The 23,400-nt window shown below is 32.1% G+C and overlaps 1 protein-coding gene across 2 annotated transcripts; it reads right to left on the bottom strand.

Moving 5' to 3' along the window:
* Positions 1–17,359: 17,359 nt before the first annotated feature.
* LOC106427684 (cellulose synthase-like protein B3) lies at positions 17,360–22,881 on the bottom strand. Of its 2 annotated transcripts, none has more exons than XM_048754952.1 (9): positions 22,535–22,881; positions 22,086–22,404; positions 21,718–21,834; positions 21,521–21,643; positions 19,751–19,954; positions 19,485–19,620; positions 18,669–18,850; positions 18,233–18,583; positions 17,360–18,027 (listed from the first exon to the last, which is right to left on the bottom strand). In XM_048754952.1, exons 1-9 carry the CDS (start codon positions 22,795–22,797, stop codon positions 17,461–17,463), a joined length of 2,262 nt encoding a protein of 753 aa, XP_048610909.1. In that variant the 5' UTR covers positions 22,798–22,881; the 3' UTR covers positions 17,360–17,460. The 2 variants fall into 2 exon arrangements, with proteins under 2 accessions (XP_048610909.1, XP_048610911.1); XM_048754954.1 differs by having other exon boundaries at positions 18,669–18,832.
* Positions 22,882–23,400: the final 519 nt, after the last annotated feature.

Genomic DNA, 23,400 nt, shown 5'->3' with positions numbered 1-23,400 from the left:
TCTGGCTCAACCGTGGGTCTTAGAATGTCGAGTTGGTCGGGGAAGACGAGCTATGGTACGGTCAGTTCGGTCGTCTGGTCGTGGTTCCAGCCGAGGCTCCAATCGGGACGCACACGGGAAGGGTCGGTCAGTCTGATCGGTACGGCCGGATGAACGAACCTCGATCAAATTGTTCAGAACGTCCTGATCTCCATGCTGGTCGGCTCCAATGGACTGATCCACGAACCAGGGCACATCACCGTGTTTTGTTTCGTCGTAAAGCCCACGTTAAATTACGAGGAAATAGCAAGGCCCGTGTTTTTATTTTACGAGGAAATAGCAATGCCCGCATTTTTCGGTTACGAGGTCTTTACGACGATTTTTGATTACGTGGAATTAACGACTCCCGCGTTCTTTATTTTTTAATTTCGTCGTTATTTCTTCGTTATTTTACGAAGAAATTACGAGAATTATGTTTAAATCCCTAAAATCCGAAACCCCAAACTCCATCTTCCTTATCTTCTACTTCATGTATTCTAAACCCCAAACCAATCTTTCCTTTAACGAGGAACTCGCGAGGCCCGTGTTTGGTTTCCTGGTAACGTCCTCGTTCATTTACGAGGAATTACCGAGACCCATTTTTTTATTTACGAGGAATGAGACGAAGCTAATTGGTCGTAAAACCTTTCTAAATTTCTTATAAATACTCACGCGTTTGCTTCTCAAATCAAAGATAAACTCACCAATTTGCTTCTCAAATCAGAGATAATTACTCACCAGTTTGCTTCTCAAATTAGAAAGATTTGAAAAAAAAGAAGGAGAAGAAAGATACTGGAACACATGTGGGCGGAGACAAGGCTAGACTTACGTAGGTCTCGCCTTGTTTCTTCCCACCTGTGATTCCAGTATCTTTCTTCTCTTCTCTTTTTTCAAATATTACAACGGTAGTCCCTAATTGGTCGTTCATTTACGAGGAATTAGCGAGGCCCGCTTTTTCATTTACGAGGAATGAGCGAGGCCCGCGTTTTCTTATTACGAGTTTTTTACGATGAATACGGCTTACGTGGAATTAAAGACTCCCGCGTTCTTTATTTTTAATTTCGTAGTTATTTCCTCGTTATTTTACGAGGAAATTACTAGGATTATGTTTAAATCCCTAGAATCCGAAACCCCAAACCCCAAACCCCATCTTCCCTTTAACGAGGAACTCGCGAGGCCCGTGTTTGGTTTCCTCGTAACATCCTTGTTCATTTACGAGGAATTAGCGAGGCCCGCTTTTTTATTTATGAGGAATGAGACGAAGCTAATTGGTCTTAAAACTTTTCGAAATTTCCTATAAATACTCACCAGTTTGCTTCTCAAATCAACGATAAACTCACCAATTTGCTTCTCAAATCAGAGATAATTACTCACCAGTTTGCTTCTCAAATTAGAAAGATTTGAAAAAAAAGATGGAGAAGAAAGATACTAGAACACATGTGGGCGGAGACAAGGCTAGACTTACGTAGGTCTCGCCTTGTTTCTTCCCACCTGTGATTCCAGTATCTTTCTTCTCTTCTTTTTTCAAATATTACAACGGTAGTCCCTAATTGGTCGTTCATTTACGAGGAAGTAGCGATGCCCGCTTATTCATTTACGAGGAATGAGCGAGGCCCGCGTTTTCTTATTACGAGTTTTTTACAATGAATACGGCTTACGTGGAATTAACGACTTCCGCGCTCTTTATTTTTTAATTTCGTCGTTATTTCCTGGTTATTTTACGAGGAAATTACGAGGATTATGTTTAAATCCCTAAAATTCGAAACCCCAAACCCCATCTTCCTTATCTTCTACTTCATATATTCCAAACCCCAAACCCATCTTCTCTTTAACCTCAATCTATTCTTTCCATTCTAAACCCCAAATTCTAAAACCACAATTCCTTAACTTATAATCTCAATCTCTTATTTCTAATTCAAACTCCCACTACCTTACATAAAATCAAATTCTATATATAGTTTTTCATGATTAAATCCATCAAATCACATGCATTAAGTCTGAAAATCAATCTTATTAAAAACAAATACATCAATAGGATACATCGACATTCTCGTCATCACTAGAAACATCATCATTTTCATTAAACTCGTCTTCAACAGGTTCGTCCGTGGCATCGTCGGTAAGATCTTCGTACTCATGATTATGCGGATCAATGAGAAGGATGTCATCAATTTCTTGTTCAGGTTCCTCTACTTCATTTATCTGTTCTTCTTGCAATGGTGGTTTTTCTCCACTGATGATTCGTCCTCGAGGTGTAACTTTGATCACGGCTAACCAATTTATTCCCGATTCTCTCATCCGAGGGTATGGAAGGAAGCTAACTTGGCCTACTTGTGAAGCTAAGATGTAAGGCTTAAATTTGTTGTACCTGCAAAAATAAAGAAAACATAGAAATTAATTTATTTTGCTCATGTATGGCAAAAAAAGAATTTGTTGTACATTCGTCCACCATTGACATCAACTACACCAAATTTGTTAAACCGAACACTTCTGTTGACGACGGGGTCGAACCATTCACATTTGACGATGACGCATTTCAGTTTCAATATCCCTGGGTATTCGACTTCAATAATCTTCGTCAAGATCCCGTAGAAATTTGTTTCTCCTTTCACACATATTCCGTAGTTACTGGTCGCCTGTTGTCTACCATACTCATATGTGTGAAAAGTATGGCACTGTGTGAAATACATATGTGATATGGTGACCTTTACAAGTGGAGATTGAATTACTTCGTGTAACGACTTAGGATAATCTGCATCGTCGTCATAATCAACCTGCAAAAGTAAAGAGAACGTTGAAATACACATCATGTACGAAAAAGAGTTTGATCGACCTGAAAAAATTAAGAGCTTGAATTAATACCTGACTCTTCAACCACTTAATAAAGTGTTGATCTTTCCTTTTGTCTATGTCACTTGTGGATATATCTGGGAATGTTTCTTCGACTTGAGAAACAAATAGGCTGTAAAATCACATTTTATATTAACTAATCTTTGACAATTATATAATTTATACTTATATGTGTTTAGAAGTGTCCATATATGTTACCTTTCAAAATAACGCATCAATGGATCCTCGCAATTGAGTAGAATATAGGTGTGTGCACTATGAGTGTCTTCTTCACTCGAAACCAAACCTCTTTGATTTCCCACCGAGTCGCCCAATCTGGCTAAAGATGTTTGGAACACCAGCAACTGCATATGTTGGCGCGACACCACCATCATCATATCTTCTTGGAACTCTTTTCCGGGTATGTACTTTTGAAGCAAAGTAGTACGATGTGAAGTGAGAAGTTTCTACCGTCAAACTTCCAGCAATTATAGAACCTTCAACTTTTGCGAGGTTCTTTGCTTTTTCCCTTCAAATATTTCATGGCTCGCTTATACTGATACATCCATCTGTAATATACAGGTCCACGAAGCAATGCCTCATATGGGAGGTGGACAGCTAGATGCTCCAAGACTTCAAAAAATCCCGGAGGAAATATCTTCTCCAAGTTGCACAATAAGATGGGAATGTTCTCCTGAAGCTGTTCCACGACTTCTTCTTTAAGAGTGTGTGTGCTCAGATCCCTGAAAAATGCTCCAATGCCTTGTATATTCCAAAAACAATTAAACACATTATTAGTCATATTTTTTTTTTTTGAACACACACACTATTAGTCATATATTATTGTAAACTAAACCGTTATAAAATTATTGTGTTATAATATACTACCTGCAAGTGCTTTATGTACGTTTGTTGGAAGTAGCTCCACAAATGCAAAGCGAAGTAGTCGTTGCATAAAGACATGACAATCATGACTCTTCATCCCTGAGAACTTTTGACAATTTTCAACACATCTAGAGAGATTTGAAACATACCCATCGGGGAACTTTACTTCTGATGCCACCCAGTTGAACAACACCGACTTTTTTCTGAAGACAATCTGAATATCGAAACGGGAACTTGTCCATTGCTTTTTATATGTAACTCACTTCTTGAGCAAATATCCGGCAAGTCCAACCTCGATTTCATGTTGTCTTTTGTCTTCCCTGGGACATTCAATATTGTATTCATGATGTTCTCAAAGAAATTCTTCTATATATGCATCACATCGAGGTTGTGGCGCAGAAGAAGATCCTTCCAATATGGCAACTCCCAAAATATACTCTTCTTGTACCAGTTGTGATGAACACCGTAAGAATCAGGCATATTACCGGGGACATTCCAATTACCACCACAACGAACTGTTTCGCTAGCTCCGTAGTAGTCGATGTGCGCTTCAATTTGTTCTCCAGTTAGATATGGAGGAGGAGTGTCTCTCACAACCCTTTTGTGCCTAAACAATTTCTTGTTTCTTCGGTACGGATGGCCAATGGGAAGAAATCGACGGTGACAATCGAACCAACTTGTCTTCCTACCATTCTTCAGTTGAAACGCATCTTTCGTTCCATTACAATATGAACAAGCTAATATCCCATGTGTAGTCCATCCAGACAACATCCCATAGGCAGGAAAATCACATATGGTCCACAAAAGCATCGCTCGCATCGTAAAATTCGTCTTCGTTGAGCAGTCATACGTCCTCACCCCTGTTGACCACAAATCCTTCAACTCTTTTATCAGTGGTTGTAGGAAAACATCCAGAGACCTTTTTGGATGGTTCGGACCAGGTATTAATATGGTCAAAAATAGCAACTCCCGTTGCATGCACATCTCCGTTGGCAGGTTGTATGGCGTAAGAAAGACTGGCCACAATGAATATTGTCTCCCTGACATTCCGAATGGACTAAATCCATATGTGCATAATCCAAGATACACATTCCGGCTATTGCTAGCGAATTTCGGATGTACTTTGTTAAAATGTTTCCAGGCTCTTGTATCTGATGGATGAGTCATCTCACCATCGGTCTGAGTATGCTCGGCATGCCATCTCATCCCTCTGGTTATCTGCTCAGATTGATACAATCTTTTCAATCTGTCTGTAATTGGTAGGTACCACATCCTTTGGTACGATACCCTATTACGTCCCCGTCCTTGCGGCCTGAATCGTGGCTTCTTACAGAATCGACATTCTTCTAACTTCTCATCATCTCCCCAGTAGATCATGCAGTTGTCGATGCAAACATCTATCATCTCTGAAGGCAACCCAAGACTATAAACCAGTTTCTGAATATCATAATAAGAATCAGCAGACACATTGTCTTCCGGAAAATACTCTTTAAACAAGTCTGCCCATTCATTCATGCAACTTTCAGGTAGATTGTGATCAGTTTTAATATTCATCATTCTAGCAGCCAACGACAATTTAGAGAGACCTTCTCTACAGCCACTGTAAAGTGGCTGATTCGCCGCATTTAACATTTCATAAAACTTTTTTGCATCTATGTTAGGTTCTTCATCTTCATCATGAGCTACGAATGCATCAGCTACCATATCATGAACCCTATCATAATCTACCATCTGCTCCTCTTGATGGTAACTATGTTCATTATGCAAATGATGATCAACCGGTTCTTCCTGAAAATTGTTATTACTACTACTAGCTTCATTCTGATCATAATTATAACCTTCTCCATGTTAAAACCAGATATAGTAATTTGGCGTGAAACATCTATTTATTAAATGCTTCCAAACATTTTCACGATTTGCCAATTTCAAATTGTTGCATTTCCGACTAGGACAGAACATCTTACCGTTTTCTTGGGCGAGCAGTGTGGAATCTGCTTGATGCATAAATGTCTCCAGCCCCGCAAGGTATTCTTTCGTCACTCTCCCGTTAGCATCTCTATGCATATACATCCACCTCCGCAGCTCGAAAATATTCCCGGAGCCCGACATTTTTTTTTCTTTCGCGTTTTTTTTTCTTTTGGTGTATTTAAAAAGATGTTCAAACGTCCATATTTATAGGAAATTTTTGAATCTGGTAGTTGTAATTTTGCTAGGCATTTACGACGAAATTTAGTTAGGTTGCCGAAAAAAAAACGTGTTACAACAACAAAGTTGGTGGATTCAAAATTTCCTCGCTAAGTAGACGTAAAATATTTCCTCGTAAAGTACACGCTACATTTACTTCGAGTTTACGAGTAAAGCGTATTTCCTCGTAAAACCCACGTGACATTACATCGACTTTACGACGAAATGATTTCGTCGGTATTTTACGAGGAAATAACGTTGATTTTATATTTCCTCTTAAGTTCCTCATAAAGCCGACGTAAATTTACGAGGATTAGTTTTTCTCGTTAAGTTTCCTCGCTAAACTTGTGTTTTCTTGTACCGTTTAACAAAAAAATAAACTTTCATTAACAACCACATATATTTACGGTTAGATTGCTGAGTCGATTTAACATCATATACACATACTTTAAACAAACCAAGAACAATATACATATATACCAAGACCCACCATAAGTAAAGCCAAATATCTAATAAACCAAGAACAATATACATATTACCCGCACGAAACCGGTTTCGTTCTTAATAATAATTAAACCTTCACGTGGTCTTTTGATTTGTTATTTAATAACTAGGAAGCATATAGTATTTTATGTCAAACAATAATTTAATGACCAATGGAAATATATATGTAATTAGTCTAATAAATAAAGGGTTTTTGAATATAGAGTGTGAAAGAGACTGTGGTGCTGTTACGTAGGAAATGACAATCTTGATAATAACACATAAGCTCAAAGTTAGTTCTTAATAATGCTTTTAAAATAATAAAAAGAGGATATTACTTGTACCTACACCTAGCTACAAACATAATATATATTTTGGATTTTACTAGTTTGTAACTTGTATTTGAGTTAGTTTGAGTAAAAAAATAGTAGTTCATTGTAAAAAAAAATTATATATTTGAGTTTTTTATGATGTCAAAATATGTGTTTTGGAGTTTTATCGAGTCAAAGTATGTGGTTTGGAGTCTTTGGAGTTTTCTTTGGTGTTTTTAATGTTTTAGTGGTTTATGTCTACTTGGAACAAAAAGGTAGAACTAGATATAAAAAGAAAACGGAAAATATAGAATTTTGCAGATACGTCAGATGTTTAGCAACGGATAGAGGACATTACACTAATTGATGAAACTCAAATTTTGACTCAAGATTGAGAATTGAGTTATATTTTCAGTGTCGCCGGTTTCAGGTCAATCCATCGGTTATATCAAAAGTTATGCATAATTTACTGTAGAATTGTTTTTATGACGGTTCAATACATTAATTTTTTTTTCCTTATTTTCGGTTTGGTTTTAAATAAAATTTGCCATGACGTTTCTTTGACATATATCTATTAATTTTGAGTCATTGTAGACTTTTTTTTTTATATTAGACGTTTTGGTTTTAGAGCTTTGGGGAAACGATAGATTATTTCTAACCCATGTTATATCTTTTTTTTATCTAAGTATGCATAGTTTATCATTGATTTTGTGTTCTTTGGTTATGTATGAGTAGCTTCATAGTTTGGTTTTAGGGTTTAAAATAATTGATGAGAACGAATGTTTAAGGTTGTTTGATTAGAGAATCTTCATTATAGTTATTCACTTGGGTTGTTCTTAATGTTTGATCTTGATTGATCACCTAGTTCGTGATCTTACGTTAACTGAATGCAGCATGAGTTACAGTAGAATCCCTATAAATTAATACTCGATAAATTAATAATCACTACAAATTAATGAATTTCGTTGGTCTCAATTTAGGCTGATTCAAAATTTGTCACAAATCGATAAAAGAATAATATTTTAGAAAATTTTATGTAAATATATGGTCCCATTAAAATTATAAATTAATAATTTATATGCATACATATTTTATATGAGTAAGAACCTATCATTATATTGTTTGTTTTTTATTCACAATGAAATTATCTTTATATTTTCTTAACACGTAATATATTTTTGATGAGATTTAATAATATTATATCTAAAACCAAATTTAAGTTCTATCCAATATATATTATATACAACAAATAATATAATAAAATTAACATTAATGTCAAATTTCAAAAAATAACAATTAATGTCTATACACTAAAATCAAAAAAAAAATCTTAGAATAGATATATTTTAAAATAATAAATCTAAATAAAGAAATTTTTTAAATTAATAGCTCTATAAATTAATAAATTTTTAAATTTTCAATATTATTAATTTATAAAGGTTCTAGTGTATTTTGATTGCTTGAAAATATCCATTATGAGAAAAGTTTCCTTAGTCAACGGTAGTTGATGTTATTGCGCTTTGTGAACTTATCAAAACTCGAATTTAATGTATATCTAACCTCTTTGGTTCAATGAGAGTTAATTCTGTAGGTTGTTAGATACAGTTATTGGACCCATAGAAGTGGAAAGATTATACAAATGTGTTTTGAGGTTTTTTTTTACGTTAGATAATTATGCTATTACAACTATGAGAAATATTACAGATGTTACAGCTGATAATTCTACTTGCCGTATGAAGACTCACGCCTGAGTGCATCACTTGAGCCGTCCTATGAGATCCATGCTTAACAATACTCCTTGCGCCATGGTGCAGATCTCTTATAAGCATTTTCTCTTTTAATTTGCATGGGATCCAGAATTGAAACTCAGATCTTTTAGTGCAGAAACTTTAATGAACTAGTGGATCAAAGAAATATCCACGAGTTTTGAGTTTTAGAATGATGCTTAATTGATTATTGATCAACTGTGTACCTTTATGATCTAATTTCCTACGATTTCCTTACTGCCTAATGCTTTTCGTTTATACTGCATTATTTATATCTGCGTATCTACTTTTTGCTTAGCTTAAGTATATTTTCACAAACCTTTTAACTTGTTGTGTAATAATGGTCTCTTTGGATATGATCCCTTATATAGTACTGTGATTTGTTGTACACTTGCAATATGATTAAAATGTTAAACCTCTAAGTTACAGCAAAAAGTATTTAATTTTCCATGATGAAATAAAAAAACACACTTTAAATTTTAAGGAATTATCTTTTGTTTGAGTCTTTTTTGTTCCGACAAAAATTTGTGGATCTGCCAATAAACAAAAGTAAAAAAAGTATTTACGCGATTCTCGTTCATTGGCCTCTGCAATATATGGGTCCGTGACTCGTGACGTCTATAGTCCCAAAGATAAATAAACTAGAGTGTGTGGACGATGATAAAACTATAAAAGCACTTTCATATTCGGTTAAATTTTGAAGTTGTTGCATAGCCAAATACTGTTTTATTTTGCTATGTTACGTCTGATATTTTCAAAACCCAGAGACCGTCGACGTGGTTGTGATGTGGTTGCATATTATGACTATGTGAAGTTTTTGTTTTAAAACAGGGTTTGTTTTAAACGAGGACATGTGGCGATTAAATTGAAAGAAAAAGTTTAATACGGTGAAGCAACCAGGATTCGAGTTCCGGTTACCGGAGAATTAACATTTCGGCATCACCAGGAACAGGAGACCGATACGTAGGGTCGTAGGGATGTTAATATGGGCTCAACCTAACAGGGTTAGCCCTAACCCTCATTTTTTAAACAGGGTTGGCCCTAATAGGACCAGGGTTTAAATTCTAACTCTTTTATTTTGATTCACACAACTATTATACAATATTTAATAATATTTTCACCAAAAAAAACATAAAGTCGAGTTTTCTCGCTAAAAACTAAACAACGAAATTTTCCGTCGAAACCGCAAAATCGAGTTTTCAACTAAAACAACAAAATCGAGTTTTTCCTCCAAAAACACAAAATCGAGTTTTTCGTCAAAACTTCAAAATCGAGTTTTCCCGCCAAAAAATCAAAATCGAGTTTTTCGCCAAAACCTCAAAATCAAATTTTCCCGTGAAAACGTAAAATTAGTTTTAATCGAATTTTGACGTTTTGGCGAAAAATTCGATTTTGCGGTTTTGGCGGAAAACTCGATTTTGCGGTTTCGGCGGAAAAACCCGATTTTGCGGTTTCGGCGGAAAAACCCTATTTTCCGGTTAAAAACCCGATTTTCCGGTTTCGGCGGAAAACTCGTTTTTACTGTTTCAGCGGGAAAACGCGATTTTGTAGTTTTGGCGGGAAAACTCGATTTGCCGGTTTCGGCGGAAAAACTCGTTTTTGTGGTTTTGGCGGGAAAACTCGATTTGTCCATGGAAAAGTTGGGCTGAACACCAAATTTGCCCATGGAAAAGTTGGGCCAATCCAATTACATAAAAAATAGGTTTTTTAATATTGGGAGAAAATTGAAAAATCAATTATACGATTCATCTGCGATTTTGTGACTTGATTTCTCCGGCCTGAACCAGATTTCTCCATTATATAAAGGGCAATTCTCCTAAATAGACTATTTTTAAGTTTTGATCACAAAAATAGATCACAAAGAGGAAAATGACCAAAATATTTCATTTAATAAGTAAAAGGACCATAATACTCTAGATATATAAAAAAATTAAAAAAAATTAAAAATTAAAAAAAAGTTAAGAAAAAGTTATTTTTTTATAGTTTTAGATTATATGTTTTCAAACTCGAACTTTTTTATAAAAACTTTTTTAAAAAAAAAAAATTTCGAAATTTTTTTATATTTTTTTTTCAAATTTTCTTTTTGTAATTCGAAAATACTTTTTGAAACTATTTTAAAATTTTTTATTTTCAAATTTTAAATATTTATTTTTATTTTATAAAATTTTAAATGTCAATTCCAAATCACCACTTAGTTAACCCTAGAGGTATAAGTGTATATTTACCTCTTTAATTAAATATTTTGATCATTTTGATCCTTAAAGTCTATATTTGTTACCGAAACTTTTTTATTGCTATCGTAGGGTATTTCCCTTGTATAAAACAGAGTTATAATTTTTTTTAACATAAAACAGAGAGTTATAATTTTTTTTAATATAAAACAGAGAGTTATAATTTTTTTTTTACATAAAACACAGTGATCAAAAATTGAAGTCTATTGAATTTATTTTACATCACATTTGTATTCATAATTTTTCAACGACATTAAAATTGGACTTAGATTGAGTTTAAACAGATTTACTTATAATTGGGCGGGTTTGGACTGTTCAGCTGGGTGATGGGTGAAGTTGGGTTGGGTGAAGTTGGGTTGGGTGATGAGTGAAGTTGGGTTTGGGTGTTATTGTGTGTGGGCTAAATATGAGTATGAGTGTTTTGGGTCAAAAAAAATATATGCCCAACTGAACACATCCATTTGGGTGTTAGGCAGCCCAGTAGACATCCCTATGTGCTCTCATGTCCATCTCTCTATTCAACTTAACTGCAAAACACACTGCTTTGATGACGATCTCCGACGAGCTATGTGTTTCTCTGTAAACCTGGATTTTTTTCACTAATTCTTTGATTCTATATTGGACTATTGGAGTATATGAATTCAATAATAAATTTTACTATTGCATTGATACATGAGTCGGAATGGCGTATTCACACAAACTCAATCAGTACATGCACAGCCAGACGTGAGTTATGATCAAAGCCGGCCTGAGTTTTAGAAAGCGGCAAGCTACAGAGAAAATTAGGTCACTTTAATTAAGAAAAATGTAAAAGAACAACAAAAAAAATTGCATGTTCAAGATTCAAAGTTGTTATCTCTTTGAAGAAAAGCCTTTGTACTAAATATAGAACATATTGAAAATTAAAAGCTTATATTTTATTTAAAGGCTGCAAGCATGAGCTTGTTATGCTTGGACTAGGATCGGGCATGATTATCATTAATTATCGATTCTGAAATTTATTAGAAGTATATGATTCCATGAGTAATTTACATAATATGTGCAACTCTCTTTCAACTCCCTTCTTCTACTTTCATTCACTTATGTTTATGCATGGCCGGCTTAAACTTTTACTGAACTCCTGGACAAGTTTTTTAATTCATTATTGATGATTAAACATAATATTATGGATTTTTGCTAAAAAAAAAAAAATTGGATCCCTTTTTATAGTTAAATTTGTTTGATTTTGGGATGGGCCATGGGCCTTTGCACTGCTGACCTTCCCTTTTGAGCCGGCCCTGTGTTTATGATAATTAATAAAGAAACATTGGCAACCAAGAGCGGCCAACAAGAACTGAGGTAGTCGTCCCACAAGAGATTGAATAAAATCCAAAATCCTTCGAAAAGAATGACCCGTAAGTAAACTATTTGATCAATACATTAATAAAGCATCTTTAACAAGTACTCTTATTTTTGAATGAAGAACATCTTTAAAAGAGGTCGAAGTTTGTTGCACCAACAATGATATTTAAATCTATTTTCTAGAAAAATATTTATATTTTAGTCTTTAGTATAATTAGTTATTATATCCACTAAATTTTCGAAAATTAAAATATATAATAATTAATAACTACTATAATGTAACTAAAAATAATATAAAACATGTCAAAGATATAAGGAAAACTACTAGAATATAACATCAAGATTAGTCACATAAATGTGAAACATATATAATTATAATGACTAAAATGAAAATAAATAGTGTTTTGAGGAAGTAAATAATGCACATTTTAAAAATTTCAAATTGAAGAGGATATAAAGTTGTTACAATGCAAAAGCTTTAAAAATGAGATGATAAAGATTTGTTGGAAATGCTGAAAATCTACTATACGTCTCTACTTGATAAATCATAGAAAAATAGAGCATTTTTGTAATTTAGATACTGGCATGTCTTCTTCATTCGACATCATTCAAATAGGTGGGAAACACAAACAGTAACCAATATTAAATAAAATATTAAACGCGTCAGTAATTGTTACGTTACGTAATAAATTATGATAGATTTTATGGATCTGCGATGCCTGTAATCAGTTAATGTAATAGTACGGATGGAACATTTCCATCGACGCTATCTTGATTTTTTGCAATCGAGGTTAAGGCTCTGAATATTAACGGTGGATTTGGTATTAAAAACGGTGCAAAATTAAATTGCTGGACTGTGCAATTGCTGTTATGCAGAATTAGAATACGATACGGAATAATTGCGGTTTTAAGTAAAAAGCGGTGCAGAATATTGTTTGATTGGTGACAATACATATCGCGATATTGAATAATTATTTAATAAATAAAATAATAATGATATAGAATATATTAACATAATCAGGGCCGGTTCAATGGTGTCATGGGCCCTAGGACAAAAAAAGAAGTTATTTCCAAACTATTATTTATCTTTAAAAAATCTGCAGATATATGTTTTTTCACAATACCAGAAGTATTTTTAAAAATAAATCTATGAAAATAAAAAAATACTTTCATATAAAAAAAGTTTGAGCCCTTTTTCTTATTTTTAATATAAAAATACATGTATTTTTTTTTAAAAAACAGTCTCTTATCTATTAAGAAATAGGGGGACAACGGATTGGGCCCGGGGCGGTCGCACCGCTCGCCCCCTATCTAAGCCGGCCCTGAACATAATATATATGATTTAAAATAAAAATTTCTTTAAATGAAATGTGTTTGATAAGTGTGATTTTGATAAAATAAGCGATACATAATAATGTTTGATTGGTGAAAAATATTTTGCGGTTTTGTTAGATAAATATTAAAAACAGTGTGAAATATAAAATTTTATTTCGATTTTTGGTTTCTAGAGATATAAGATTTGTTCGGATAATTGGTGTGATCCAAACCCGAACCGACCCGAAAAAAGGTTTGGTACGGTTAGGTTTTTTGGTTCCGGATAAATGTACACATGGCTATATATCCCTATATTTAATAAATTTTGTTTTGTTATTATTTTTTTTTATCTTTTTGAATACATATTTAGAAAACTATTTCTAATAATTATTAACAAGTTCAATTTAAATATCCATGATGTAAAAGTAAGTAAAGACTTATTACCTATAATATAAGCTTTTATTAAGTTTATATAGTGTCTGTTTTACAAATCTGATTAAAATAATGTGGCTTGAAACCTTTAAGAGTATAAAAATAACTCACAAGTATAAATTATTAATAACAACATTTATCTACAGGTTCAGAAAGGTAACAGTCGGTTGAACGGTGCGGGACAAGCGGTTCAACTGCGGTGCGATTCTAACAGTTATAAAAATATATAGATATGTGGTAAAAAATTTTGTTATTTTAAACTGTGGTGCGTGCGGGGCGGATTAAAACAAATATTTTATCAGTGCAAGAAATTCCATGAAATACTACGTGGAGAGTGTGTTATTTATACCAAGTGCGTTTTTGCAAAATGGTGAACAAACAAAAAAAAAAAGTTGTTTTTGTTTTTACAAGTGTGTTTTTACGTAAAATACGTCTCGCTTTAGCATATTTGTGTGAATGGCAACTTAGTGCGTTTTCTGTTTCATAATTACAAATATGCACTGCAGTCTGCAGACAAGTATCCATTCATAACCTAATTTTATCCATGTTTATCACGCTAGGCGTGAATATGACAATTTGGACCTAGCAAATTGTAGAAAATTTTGGATACTTATGATTTTTATATAAGTAAATTTATTATATATTTAATTTCAAGAAGAGGAATGAGGAATCAACGTGGTGTAGTGGCAGGAAGGCGTGTTTAGTCATCCTATCTTTAGTTTGAAACGAAAGCTAACTCGGATTCCAAGCTATTACAAGACGCTTTTTCCAATTCTACGGTCAAGACTCAAGACACCGCGTCAAGCCTCTGATCTGCTTCTCTTCACCACTGTGACTCTCCGATCAATAACTATTATCTAGTTTCCTCTAGACCTGAGCATTTTTACCCCGAGTTAAAGTCTCTACTTTGACCTGAACCGAAAAACCAAATCTGATCCGAATTGTTATTCAAAATTATCAGGACGAGACTTAAGAGCTTGATACATTAGAGTTTGGGTACAATTTTAACTGAACCAAAATCCAAAATATAAACTGAAAATATCCAAAAATAGTTAAATATGTTAATGTTCTTATGTATGCTAAAGTAATTTAGATGTTTAAATGTTCAAAAATAAAAAAAAAAAAAATTAGATGTTTTGGAGTATTTTAAAGATTATTAGTTTATTTGTTATTTAGAATATCTTTAAGTTAGTTTGGGTAATTTAAATAGTTTTTAATTATATTTATGAATAATTTTTATATTTTGAGTATATTTGTCATTTTCTTTATTTTTTAGAAAACTATTCATGGACGATTTCAGAGATTGGTTATAATCCGATCCGAACCAAATCTGGAAGAAACCAAATCAAACCCAATAGGATTTTTGAGAATATTACCAAAACCCGAAAATCTGAATCAACCGAACCGAATTCGACAGATCCCTGAACACACATGCCTAGTTCTGTCGTTTCATATTAACTATTATTATAGATTTTAATACAAATTATATCATTAATTTATCTTATTACCGAAATCCAAAAATCTGAATCAACTGAACCGAATTCGCCAGGCCCTCTGAACACCTATGCCTAGTTCCGTCATTTCGTACTAACTATTATTATAGCGTAAATTTTTTGTTACAAAATAGGTATTATTTTAAGATTTTAATACAAACTATATCATTAGTTTATCTTTTTATCCTTACATAAATTAAGAAAAATAAAACAACATAATTCTACTTTTTATGTTTCATAAAAGATTTTCGCTCCGACAATTTTCACACAAATTAAAAACTGATTGAAATATATTTATGTTTTTATTAATTACACATATAACTAATAGTATTTGAGATAAATAAAATTATCAATAAAATTAATACATTTTGTTATTAATATTGAAATTAAAATAAATTTAAATTTAAATTCTAAAATGACGTTCTTTATATAACAAAAATGTTAAAATGAGATTTTTTATGATAAAAAATAAAAAATAAAAGCAAGATTGAACATATAACTCTTTTTAATTGGTGTGAAAAATCTAGAATGATATATAATCTAAAATGGAATGAGTATTATATTCTTGGCAACACTGATCTATATTTTGCATTAGATCGAATTCAGATCTTCCGTACATCTATATTATTAAAAGAGAAGTACCCATTAAAAAGTACCCCTAAGTTTTCTAACTTATTTACACTTCCATGCCACTGAGAATTAAATTAAACTACATATTTTAATACTTGTCTTTTCCAGTTAAATTAATGAGTCTTCCTTAATCAAATTTAAATTTAATGTCATTAAATGAACCTACCTATTTTAATGCTTGTCTTTTCCAGTTAAATTAATGAGTTTTCCTTAACGAAAACGTGAATCACTTGACTTATGTAATATTTAAAATATATTAACTACAATATAACAAATGCATATAACCTACATATACTTTAGTTTGAAATGATCATGCTCAAGTTTTATATAGTCAACTTACATCATGCATCGATCGATGTACAATAGTCAAACCACCTATAGTTTTCGTTTTCTTTAAAGGATCTATCAACCAACCAATCATCCCACTGATTTTCTAAGCTTTATAAAAAAACAAATCAAAAAATACAAATATAGAAACTGTAACCATAATTACACTAATTATAAGAATAGATTTGATTCCAACCAATTGATCTATTACTTCGGTAATTGATTTGCTTGCAGAAGAGGAAACAATAAATTTAAAATTTATAAGAATATAAAGATATAGAGATTCCAACCAATTGTCTATATTTGCGTATGATTTTCGCATAATAAGCTTCAAATTGAACATTAAAAAAGATAGAGAGATTTTTTTTTTAATCTTTTATCGACACAGAACTTAAACAAAACAAAGAGTTAAAGGTAATTTTTTTTGTTACACTTCTCGGAAAAAAACGGTTGCAACATGGGCTTTCATAATATGACCTTTTAACATATTAATGTTATGGACATTTAATAATTATCTTGACGAAAAACAAAGACTATAAATAATTTATTATTAACAAAAGTGTGAAATTATTTACAATTTGATGACTAATTCATCACCCTTTTTTATATGTTAAATTTTTCATAGAAGTTTAAAAATCATTTTATTTTCTTTAAACATGTATAACTAATTTATAATCTTTTATGCCATACTAAGTCATGATATAATATTTCTTCATATTTTACATTAATAACTATTTTTTTATATATCGTCTACAATTCTCTAATTACGTCTATTTGTTCAATTTTGTATATGATATCAAATATTCATCATAAATAGATGGTTTAAGATGCCAAAAAAATTATTTACTTAGTGAATATAATACATCAAATATTACAAATACATCATTTAGTTAAATAAATAACCATAAACCGAAAATTCATATCCGCGTTGGCGCGCGGAACAGGGTATAGTAAATAATGAAAACTGGTGTACTGATCAATTCCGAGGTCTAAAAAAAGTCATTGAAATGCGCCAGTGCTAGCGTGGTGGTTCAAATTCATCTCAAGCATGTGCATGCTCACGTCAAGGAACCCTTTTTCTTCAATTTGGTGGAACTATTATTTTATGACTCTAATAAATAAAAACTAATTTCATAAAATATCATTAATTATTCATTGGTACAATGTCATGATAAACTTAGTTTTGTTGCATAAAAAACCCACATCGCTATATAAACTACTTTCCTACAGAAAATACAACAAATAACACTGCTAAAAATGCAGCTTTAGAGAGCGTAGACAATGGAATACCATATTTCCCCTTCTCAAATAAACCCTTTAGAAATGGAAGAAACAACATAACCACCAAAATACATGCACAAGCCTCTACAAAAGTCGAACCACCTCCTCCGTAGATATGACTTACTGGTTGTAGACCCACTAAAAACCCGGCTATAGCGGCTAGATTGACCAACACAATGAACGTGCCAGGCAAAAAATAAACTGAGTCGTCAAATTCAAATTTACCAGCATTTGGGTCCGCACTACAAGATGGTCCATCCCCAGTCCCTGACCTTGTCTCGGTGAAAGTCTTTTTTGTAACAATGAACACGGTTTTCGAAACTCCAAGAAGCTTGAATATGATATCAGTGATACTAAATAACCAAATACAAGTAGCTTTTATCCTCCAAAATGACTGGGAGGTATACCATGAATGTACCGAAAAACCAAGGCTCACAAATTCCCATAGAGTGTAAAGGCAATGCATCCCCACAAGTGTGACACTTATGCCTGAACAAAGTCCCTAAAGCCACACAAAACAAGGTATTTCTAATTATTTATGATATAAATAGAACCATATTAATAACGATATTATGATACCTTCCATAGTTTCATATTAAATGCCGTTTCAAATAAGAATTTTAAAAAAAATATTTGTCTGCAAAAACTTTAAACAACAAACGGATGAAACATATATTAAAGTGAGAGAGAGAAAGTCACCTACTCACCTTTGGAAACAATGCCGAGTTGTGGAGTAGACAAAAAGCTGGCAAGAGACAATAAGCGAGCTCAGGGATTGACCTTAAACCCCAAGTGAAGATGTGAATATAAGCCAATCGTTGTCGAAATCTCAATTTTTGACTAAAGATACCAATCAAGGGGCTATGTTTGTTGAAAAGGACTTCGAGCATGCCCGTCCCCCATCGCCGTTGCTGAACCATGGCCTCTGGTCCTCCTGGTGGCATACAACCTAGAAATGCGGGTTGAACCGGATATATATATGAACTAGTCCATCCTCTCGAATGGATATCTATACTCGTGTTCACATCTTCCGCTGTTGAATCGTACAACCACCCGATCTACATGATATATATAATATAACAAACAATATAAATATTTGTGTTTTATTATAGACTATTATGATTAAAGTGAGAAGAGTGTTACGGTTTTCCCCCAACTCGTTTGGGACTCGTATTGACACTGCCCTACTTCTCTGGCCTCGTCAAGAAAGTTTGTAAGAATATTTTGAGAATTTGATTTTCTTTGCAATGCATTGGCCACCGATTTCCTTATCTCCTTTGAACTCCCAAATTTTCTCGCCAAACTTTCTTCATCCAAAAATTTCCCTTGATGAAATAAGATGAGCCGTATAATTTGATAAATGAATAATTTATGGGTCTTATTTGCCGAATAACCAAAAAAATGGAAATTAGATTTGTAAAGAGAGGTAAAGAAAGATAGAAGTGAGAGTAGAAGAGAGGGGGTGGTTTTTGGGTAGTTGAATTTGTGTTTTTTTGGTTAGTAGACCTAATTTTCCATGATTATAATAGACTAGTAGAACAACAAAACTATTGAGCAAATATTGTATGATAGAATAAAAAGGTGAATATAATAGTGATATATGCATGAAACTTTGTTAAAATAATATTTTAACAAAATATATGACAGTGTGATATACCTAGTACCTCTTAGGCCACCATTAGGAACTTTAGTGGGTTCTAAAAAAAATTATTGCGTAGGCTCCACCAAAACCATAAGAATCGGTCACAGAAGTTATGAAATAATGACCGATTTTGGAGTGTTTCTTGCACTATTCGCGAGCCCCATTGACATGTGGCAGCCTGCGATTGGTTCGTTTTTGAATTTTTTTTTTCAGACAAAAAAAAACAAAGAAAAAAAAACAAAAAAAGTTTTCTAAGAAACCGTGGTAGTGGTTTCAGCAATAATTATGCTCTTATGGTTTTTGCCAATAGTACTTACTTGCATTAACTGAAGAAGGACTCCCATCTTCTTCTAAATCGTCTACTGAGAGACCGTACATAACTCTTCTAGTGTGGAAACATCCCGACCCTGAGTAAATTGATCCTTGGATTCCTGCAAATCCTCGTGACAAATGCTAATTTCCACAAGTAAACAAACAAAATAGTAGTAACCAAAGACCGATTAAGCATTGATTGAAAAAATTAATGAATTTTATATATGGATACTATAAATAAACAAATAAAAGTTAGGATGAGAAACCGCACTGATTGTAAGACGACGAGTTCCTCGCAGTTAGAATCATAGAAATCTTGAGGGTATTGAACAAAAGCACAATGATTTATTGAATTCTTTGATTTTTGCAAAAATATACACATTGCTTGTCGCACCACATCTGCTTCATTCACAAACATGTCACAGTCTACGTTTAACATGTATGGTGCGTTTGTCATCAGCCCTGACACTCGGACCTGTTCAAATTCATCTTGCGATCATTACATTTTTAATTATTATAACAAACAAATAAAACTAATTAAGACCTACAATCATTAATTGTTGCAAAAACTGATGCTTCAAAAAAATTAAACTATATAGACTTCCATTCGAATTTTATTGATCTAATGTAGTTTGTATGGCATGTCATATATACGATATGATGTTTAAATATAAATTTCAAGGCAAGACCACCATGATTATAATTTGGTTATTACATGATTATTAATTGAACATAATACATGATTACCTTTTCACTTCAACAATTATTAATTTTAAAATGTCACCTCCAATAAACTGAATGTTATTCAAAAAAATAAATAATAGTTGGGCCCAATTATCTCACTCAAAAAATACATTATAACTAGATTAAAATTCGTGCCTTGAATAATTATTATATATATATATCAAATAATTGAGAAACTGATAAATATTATGTATATAATTAAATTATGTATATAATTAAATTGGTGAGAGCACCTTAATCAAACAATCGCTGTTATTTATGTAAATAAATCCAAACAATGACTTTTATCTATTGTATATCATATCTAATTAAATTTAAAAGAAATCAACATATATTTATTGTATTTTAATATATTTATCTATTAAATGAGGTTTCCTATTCATATGGGTTTTGTGATAATTTGTATTTTATAACAAAAAATTTAAATTACTTTAATAGTTTTAAAGTAATTAACAAACAAAATTAATATAAAATTTTAATAGTTTAATAATTTATAATTGGTTTTAATTTCAATATAAATTGTAAAATTAAAATATTAAATTTTCACTACTTTTTCAATGCAACTTTTGAAATTTAACTACTCATGTATTTTTATATGATATATATTTTAATTTTAATTATATTAATATATTAATATATATATATATATATATAATCTGAATATCTATTAAATGATACTTCCTACAAATATAATTTATGACTATTTGTATTTTGTTATAAAAAAATTAAAGCTTTTGAGCTCAAAATTTTCAATGCGGAATTTGTAATAGTTTTATTAATTTATAATTGTTTTGAAGATTTAAAAATACAACATATAAGGAAGAATCTAAATTTTTATCGTATTGTCGATGTGATTGTTTAATTTATTTTAATAGTATAAAATTAATGACACCAATCAAATAATATATAGGGGTAGGGAAGAAAATCATCTCATTCTCTTACTTTTTTGTGACTAGAATGTTATTTTTTTTATTTTTGTAACTTGACTAGAATGTTTCTGGGTGAGATTCTATAGTCCTGAAGTACGACTCGATCATGTGATTCTTATAGTCATTTTATATATTACCTTCCCTTAAATATAAATAAATAAATATGTATATATATATATATATATATATATATATCAACGCTCATGATTTATTTTGCAAGCATGTTATAGCAAAATTAAAATAATGAGGTCAAATGTTTGATCTCGTATCTCAGCCAATATTGTAATGGTGGCACGGGACTCTAACACAATTAGGTACCAAAAAGTACACTAAATGAAAAAAAGAGAGATACGTGAGAAATCACTTACCAGAAAGTTCATGGCTCCAGCTTTGTAATGATGTAAATAGTTTGGCCTTTTCTCTCTTGAAACGTAGACAAAATGAGGGACCTCTTTTTCATCTCCCACACCTCCTTTGTTCTCCCATACCACCTTCAGATTTTATATATGTGACGGTAACTAATATTTTTATAACTAACTCTTTTATAATATAATTGTTGAAATACCTTAACTATAGTTGAATGATCATTTGGTTTTGTGTTTGAGAAAGCTTCAAAATCATCGTCAGCGTCCCAATCTCTGGTGGCATCTTCCACTTTCCCGCTTAACTTCTCGTACTCCCTCTTGAATATCATATCATTACATAAATTAGAAAGAATAAGAACATCAGATTTTGTAGATTTATTAATAACAGGAAAGCTAAGAGCAATTTCTCGGAAAACTTTCCATCTGCTTGCAGTTTTAATGTTTGATAATTAGAAAAAAAGAGGAAGGTCTTGTGTTTTACTTTAAAGTTTAAAGTAACATGATATAATTAATTTGTTGTAAACGTAGAAACAAACTCATAGACCTAAAAATATAATCAAATACTGACCTTCGTCATTTCCCAATCCCTACTGAATTCTGAATCCTCTTTAGCGTCGACAGATTTCAAGAAATATCTAAAAGGAGCTCTAACTCTAACGTTATATTTTTTGCAGAAAGGAACCCAAATCTTGGCGAAGTTAGAAGCTTCCTTGAGAGAGAAGTAAGTGAGAGGTGAGCATCCATCGTCTGAAACATAACATGCTAATTTATTCGCCGGATAATTCACAGCTAGCAGTGAAAGCACAGTGTTCACAACAAGAATCGGCGGCTCCCGAACCGGATCCGCCGTGGTTACAAACATATCTACCGATGGAAGCTCATGAACCCTGAAATCAATAGTTAGTTCATAAAAATAGACTTAATTAGAGCATGGTAGCAGCTACCTAGAGGCCTAGATCTTTATACAAAAATTGATAAGCATATATGCTTTCTGTGTGCATATATATACTGTGATACCTTTCATCAAGTCGATCCGGATACGGTTTATGCTCAGCAGGGGTCCATTTTATGCAAGTAATAAGCAGCCATATGAAAGTGAAAAAAGATTCACACAAGAAAGCTACGACCCAAACGTTGTCGTTTTGGCTCATATGTAGAATCCGGTACAAGATAAGAGAAAAGAGAAGCCCGAGCATCGTGAGATCAACAGCTCTCAGAAAATATCTTTTGTATGAGATCTTTTCGAAAAGAGAAGGGAGCGAAGAGCTAGAATCCGCCATGGGAGGAGCTTTCTTGTGAGCTTTCTAAATAGTTTTACGTCTACCAAAGCTTGTACTCATAATGTGTATAGTGTTATGAAACGGAGTTTACATATATATTATAATAAAAAAAGGACTGGTGAGAAGTTATTGAGTAGATTTTTTGTTAACCAAAAACGAGTGACAAGAGAAATTGTAGCCACGATTAAACAAAAAAGTACTACTGTGTCCTTTAGATACAATCCCTTGTATATTAAATGAGAAGTCATTTTAGTGATTTTTGGTGACGTATCGCTCATAGGTGAAGTTTCAAGAAATTGTTATAATTTGATTGTTCGATTGTTCTTAATTTTTATTTATTTAATTTAGATCTAAGAATTTAAGGTAAGTCTAAAATCATTTAACATCACTTGCCATATAATCTAAAGAATATTACAAATAACAATTTATGGAAACTAATTCTCGAAATTATAGAAAGATTAATAATGTCTTATTTATTACTTTTAATATTTATAAACTATAAAATATAATGAACGAAAATTTATATAAGATAATTATAATAGTTTTATATTATACTTGATGAACTGTATTCGAATATAATTATATAACAACTATTTTAAATAT

The sequence above is a fragment of the Brassica napus genome, chromosome C4, assembly GCF_020379485.1.
Source record: "Brassica napus cultivar Da-Ae chromosome C4, Da-Ae, whole genome shotgun sequence".
NCBI classification, from domain to species: domain Eukaryota; kingdom Viridiplantae; phylum Streptophyta; class Magnoliopsida; order Brassicales; family Brassicaceae; genus Brassica; species Brassica napus.
Note: the sequence above shows the minus strand (reverse complement) of the source record. Positions and strands in the feature narration are given on the sequence as shown.

Bases quoted from the DNA above. Each gene is read 5' to 3' on its own strand.
- LOC106427684 (XM_048754952.1), bottom strand. From the start codon at position 22,797: ATGGCGGATTCTAGCTCTTCGCTCCCTTCTCTTTTCGAAAAGATCTCA. The intron at 22,405-22,534 runs GTATCACAGTAT...TATTGATTTCAG, and splicing joins CCGGATCGACTTGATGAAAG to GGTTCATGAGCTTCCATCGG. The intron at 18,584-18,668 runs GTAACACTCTTC...TATATCATGTAG, and splicing joins AAACGAGTTGGGGGAAAACC to ATCGGGTGGTTGTACGATTC.